We start from the raw sequence: 6243 nt of genomic DNA, 5'->3' as shown, positions 1-6243 counted from the left end.
ATCTTACTTATATTTATATGTATATCTTTCCCATTGTTTTATTTGCTGGTTTATTATTTAAGAGCTTTAAAAACTTAAAATTAACGATACGATTTAATTAAATATATGTGTGTGTGTGTGTATTTAAAAGCTATATTTGAGTGTTTAAAAACAATATTGCATGTCTTCTAAAAAAAAGAGGAAATTAAACGAAAGTTCATTGAACATTTTGCGCATTTTCTTAAAATTAATTTAAAATTGAGATTTGAAATAAGGCGAGTTCTTTTTTTTTTGTAATATTACAATAAAAAATAAAAACTTAATATTATTTCTATATTTATATAAATTACAAGTCATTTAAAAATTATAATTTTTTGTTAATTGGTAATTAAGTAGTTTGGAAAAGAAAGCTTTATTTGTTAATAATTGTTTGTTGTTGTTACAAATTGATTTAAATTTGTTTTTTGTCATTTTTTTAATTAAAAGTTTTGAACACAATATTTGCAAAAAATATTTTGTTTAAAGGAAATGTGTAAAAAAATCATATTTAAGAACAAATTACAAATGTTTTTCATTTTTATTTTGTTTGCGGTTTATTTTTTGTTGTAATTTGAAGCTTTTTAAAGCACTTCAGTCCGTTTGATATTCATTTGGTGGTGATGGTGGTGGTTGATTGGTTTGTTTGGTTGTTCGTTTGTTTTGTTTGAATGAATGATGAGAGAGAGAGGATTGTTGTGATGTGATCTCGATGATGATCTTTTTGAGATTTCTGGGTCTGTTGCTGATTCTGAATGAATGATGATGATTTGGAAATCCATATTGGAATTTGAGAACAAGAGCCGAAAGAGAGAGCGTTTAAAATGTTTCATCGGTAGAGAACATCATCAAATTGAAACATTTCCGCCTTCTCCCAATTCTATACATCGCTCTGCTTGGCATTTGTGTTGATGATGAAGGCTCCATTGATATGACCATTTGGCATTGTTGTTGTGGTCGTTGTTGTTGTCGTCTTGCCACTGGTATAATAGGCCGGTGTCTTACCATTGGCAAATGTGACCGCTGTCTGTGTGGCGGCACCACCCCCACCACCATTTAAATGGGCAACCAATGGATTTTTGGTATTCTCTCCTGGTGGTGTGGTCAGTTCCGGTGATAACGGTGATGGTTTTATCAACTCCAATTTATCATCCGTTGACCCCTTCAGTGCCGTCTTCACCAGACCTCGCATATCATTCTCATTTACCGTATGATGAGGCATAGCATAACGCAATTTGCTCCAGAACCATGGATCACCCCATTTCAAGTAGGTATTCATTTTCAAATAGGCCTTAAGATCCGAATCCAAATTGTCAATATTACCAATGTCACCGTAAATAATCACAATTATACGTGCCCTGCCCTCATTCAGCGACGCCTGATGGGCCGCCTTGAACTCCATTTTCGCCCAGACGGAATCAATGAAATTTTGTGACAACACCACAATCGTTCGACAGGAATCTTCCACCGAACGTATTATCTGATCGGGTATACACTCACCGACTAGCCAATCTCGCACGTGGACACACAATTTATAGCGTGGATTACCATTTTCCAACTCTGGCACCAAATATTCCGCAATAAACTGTTCATCCTTGTGTGAATAGGAGATGAAGGCATCGTATTTCTTATCCTTGTCCAATTCCTTCTCGGTGATACACCACATGACAAAAGGCCAACGCTTGGCATATAACCAAATTTTAATTTCCTTATTGTATTTGTAGTACAAAGCGGCCAGGGATCCAATCAGCAGACCCATTACGGAAATGGCAATACCCATGGCCAGGTAGATATCATTTTCGGAACAGATATCGGTAATCGATAGCTCACCGATATATTTGGCTGTGGGGAAGTTGACACAGGCCATTTGACTGAAATCCTCAATTAAATCGTATTTTCTTTGGGCAAACATAAACAGCGGCTTGGCATCACAGTCACAATTCCAGGGATTTCCCGACAGATACAACAGCTTCAAGGCCTGGCTTTCATTCAAAAAGTTAATTGTGCTCTCATTGAAGTATTTCAAATTGTTGCGGCGCACATCGAAAAGCGCCAAATTATTTGGCAACTGGGAACCTTCAATGGAGGATAAATTGTTGCCCGCAGCATAAATCTTCACCACACTGCTATAGCCTGGCGTTGTGGCCAATGGTAACTCTACCAAAGTATTATTTTCAACATACAGCTCTGTGCCCGCCAATTGGCCCTCAATATTCGGCAGCATTGGTAAATGGGTCAAGTTGCCATTGCTACAGTTGACCATAAGCATATTATCGTATTTACGTATCCAACAATCACAACCCTGAGGACAACGTTTCGGATTGGAATTTTTATGGTCATAGGGGCACAATAAATCCCTGGGATGTACATCGCGCAATAATTGTCCACTCAATTTCTCAGGCGAGGTACAACGTAAATTATCCGCATTAATTTTCAATAACTGTTGCAACCTGGGTCCATTCTCTCCCCTAAGGTACTGTACAAACTGCACAAGGCTACAATCACATTCCATGGGATTATCATTGACATCGATTCGTGTCATAGCAATGGGTTCCTCGTAAATATTAATGGCAAAGAAATTCACCATACGCAATTGATTGTGAGTCAAATTTACGTGCAGTTCGTGTTTATTCAAAAATCGAACATCATCATCGTCAATTACCGTTATATTGTTGTAACTCAAATCGAGTTCCTGCAATTCGGGCAAGGTCATACGCCAATCTTGACAAATGTACATAAGGGAATTATTTTTCAAATTTAATCGTTTCAAATTCATGGCCGCCTGTAATGGTGATGCAATGTTGGCGGGTGAGATGCCAGCCTCCAGGAAGGTGGTAATTTGTTCGCTGAAACTCAAACGATTATTTTCCAAATTGACAATTTCCAAATTTTGAGCCCTTGCGAAGGCATCTTTGCTAATGATGGTCAAATGATTGTTGCTCAAATCCAGTTCTTTGAGTTCGCTTAGGGTTGAGAAGAGGGCACTGTAATTGAAGGAGAGAGAAAATAATTTAAATTAAAATCGATTTTTATTAGAAAATTTTTAATAATTGGATATTTTTATTAATTAAATTTATTTTTGTCTATTTCAGGTAAGTGTTTAAGGCCCAGATTAAAATCTGCAAAGAATTTGTAAGTACCGTTTTGATCTTTTTTTGATCTTTCGAATCTGCAAAAGGAACTAGTTCATTTATTTAGTTCAATCGTTACATGTCAGTAAATTCGGTGAAAATATGGTAGGAACTAGGTGAAGAAACTAATTAGAGTAAACCTAAAATGAATGATTGAAGCAATATAAACCAAATGAACAAATGAATAAGACCTAGTTCTGATTGTCCCCATTGCTGAATATTTCATTTGTAATAGTAGGCTTCGGAACGATCCAAACTCTGGTAATACTCCACGTTTCATTAGAAATTATCGCATGGGTATAGGAAATAAAAAAATAACGGCTAGAGGAACTGAATGATTTACAGGTACCAAGACTAGTTCCGATCGTTCCCTTCGCAGAACAGTTCATTGGTATTGGGTCGTTTCGAAACAATCCAAGACTACTCATACTCCACGTCGAATGTTATGAGAAATTGTCTTATGGGTAAATGAGATCAAAATTGAACGATTGGAGCTAAATGAACGGCTTGATCGAAAGAACAAATCTTAGTACCAATCGTTCCGTTTGCGCAATAGTCCATTTGTATTAGTTCGATTCGGAATAAGCCGACTCTAGTGATACTCCATGTCGAATGTTATGAAAAGTTATCGCATGGGTAAATGAGATTAAAAATGAACGACTGCATCAAAAGAAAGTAAGTGAACTAAAGAACCAACCTGTAGTTCCTATCATTCCGTTTGCGGAATAGTTTGTTGTTACTAGTTGCCTTCGGGACGACCCAATTATATTAATTCTCTACGTTTTAAGATCTGAGAAATGCTCGCATAGGTAAAGGAGATAAAAAATTAACGACTGGATAAAAAATAACTAGTTCCGATCGTTCCATTTGGGGAATAGGTAATTAGATCGTTTCGTAACGATCCAACCCTACTGTTACTCCACGTCGAAAGATTTAAAAAGAATGATTACATAAGTAAAGGGGATCAAAAATGAAAAACTGGAGCAAAAGGAACTACTTGAACAAGAGAATCAAACCTAGTTCCGATCTATCCGTTTGCAGAATAGTTCAATGTTACTAGTTCACTTCGGATCGACCCTACTCTAGCAATACTCAACGTCAACAGTTATTGAGAAATTATCGCATGGGTGTAGGAGATCGAAAAATTCACGACTGGAGCAAAATGAACTGAATGAACGAATGAGCCAAACCTAGTTCCGCTTGGGGAATAGTTCATTTGTACTAGTTGTTTCGAAATTTACTATATTCGACTATTTCTCTCTGTACAGGAACTTAAACAAAATAACAATTGGGCTTCTATTTTAAAATACAAAATAAAACAACAACAAAATACTTACTCTGATATTTCCGTCAATTGATTATTGTGCAATTTGAGAACTTTCAAATTTTTAGTATTATGGAATAGATAATCCGGCAAATTGGTCAGCTGATTATTGGACAAATCCAAATGTTGTAATTTTATTTGACTTTCAAACAGCTCCACTGGCAGTGTACCCAATTTATTGTTTGTAATCAGTATAACATCCAATTCCGTTGAATTTGAAAATAAATCTCCCGGTATCGATTCCAATCCTGTACTTAAACGTATTTCCGTTAATTCGGGTAAATTTGCCAGAAATCCTTTAGGCAAACTTCTCAGCGGTACCATATTATTTGTTAACCTCACAATTTTCAAATTATGATTAGTTTTAAAAATACCCTCCGGCAGTGAATGGAAACGATTATAGCTCAAATTTATGTTACTCATATTTGTAAGATCGGCGAACACGTCATGATGGAATGTTTCAATGCCATTATCGCTCAAGTCCAATTCCTTAAGTGATCTCAGATCTTGGAAGGTGTCCGTGGTTAAATTGCGCAGCTGGTTGCTCCATAAATTCAGAGTTTTTAAATTCTTTTGATTGCGGAAAAAGCCACGTGGCAGCGATTTCAGTTGATTATTGGCCAATTCAATGAATTCCAATTTTTCCAAGGGTGCAAAAATATCCGCGGGTAGCTCAACATTATTTGAACGTAAATCAATCCATGTTAAATTTTTCAGCGAGTCATGGGAAAAGAGATCGGCTGGCATATGCAGCAAATGAGAAGAACTAAAGCGTAGCCGTGCCAGCGGATGCAGACCCTTCAAGTGGTCGCGTGTTATATTTGTCACCAAATCATTTTTAGAGGAAAACATTAGAGTCGTATAGCCGGTAACACCCAATTGCTGCAGAATACTCGATATTGGTAAATGTCCCGGCAAGGGGCAATCTTGTATCTGAACTCGTGTGGTATTTCCAACTTGCATTCGTGGCATTAGTTTATAGTCTCTATAGTTCATGTTGATACACTGGATCATAATGTGATCAACGGGACGTACATTGATGACAAATTTGGGCTCATCGTAAGGGCATTGTATTTGTAGATCACTTAGTATTGAGATGCATTCACATTTATCTCTTATTTCTGTACATTGATCTCGCAATCGCGGGACTGGTTCATTAATTGCTGCGACTAAGGGCAGAAGTATGCTTAGGCAACATAACAGGGTAAGTATATTACGGCGGGCTGTTGACATTTTTGTGAGATATTCAAGTGGCGTTCTCAGACGACCCCGCCTATTTAGTTTGAGATTCATTTTTGGGTTTTTTGTTGGGGGAGATTTTATGTTTTATGGTTCTTCTGAAATGAAAAGAAAAATAAGGAAATTAATTTATGAATAAAGTCTGAAAAGGGTATATTAAATATTTAAAAACACGGACGTATCAATATTTTCATACCGCAAAAGGAACTAGGTCATTATTTTAGTTACTTTGAGTTCAAGCGTTCATTGCCAATTAATTAGGTCAATAAACGGGTACATCTAGATAAACGATTGGTTCGAAAGGAACTAGGAGAACGAGAATAACAATTGCACGAATTGAGGAAAAGGAACTGGATGAACAAAATAATGAAGCTAGTACATACCGTTCCGTTTGCGGAATAGTTCCTTTGCACTACTTCGTTCACGGAACGAAACTAATTTTGGTGAAGACATTTGGAGGTGTAAAATCGATATTTCGGTGAGTCACTTTGGAAAGATTGGGTAATACACCATTAATAATCCCAACATTAATAA

At 36.6% G+C, this 6243-nt stretch overlaps 1 protein-coding gene across 1 annotated transcript; it reads right to left on the bottom strand.

Annotated features, from left to right (window-relative positions):
* Positions 1-895: 895 nt before the first annotated feature.
* On the bottom strand, positions 896-5763 carry LOC133327285 (protein toll-like). The gene is made up of 2 exons (XM_061535844.1): positions 4484-5763; positions 896-2999 (listed from the first exon to the last, which is right to left on the bottom strand). Exons 1-2 carry the CDS (start codon positions 5761-5763, stop codon positions 896-898), a joined length of 3384 nt encoding a protein of 1127 aa, XP_061391828.1.
* Between the last annotated feature and the right edge of the window lie 480 nt (positions 5764-6243).

The sequence above is a fragment of the Musca vetustissima genome, unplaced genomic scaffold (genome assembly GCF_032173495.1).
Source record: "Musca vetustissima isolate MV318-11 ecotype Yass unplaced genomic scaffold, APGP_CSIRO_Mvet_v1 utg3209, whole genome shotgun sequence".
Taxonomy (NCBI): domain Eukaryota; kingdom Metazoa; phylum Arthropoda; class Insecta; order Diptera; family Muscidae; genus Musca; species Musca vetustissima.
This window is presented reverse-complemented; position numbering and strand designations above follow the sequence as displayed.

Excerpts from the sequence above, each read along its gene's own strand:
- LOC133327285 (XM_061535844.1), bottom strand. The coding sequence starts at position 5,763 with ATGAATCTCAAACTAAATAGGCGGGGTCGTCTGAGAACGCCACTTGAA. Across the intron at positions 3,000-4,483 it reads CAATTGACGGAAATATCAGA|TGCCCTCTTCTCAACCCTAA; the intron begins GTAAGTATTTTG and ends CTTCAATTACAG.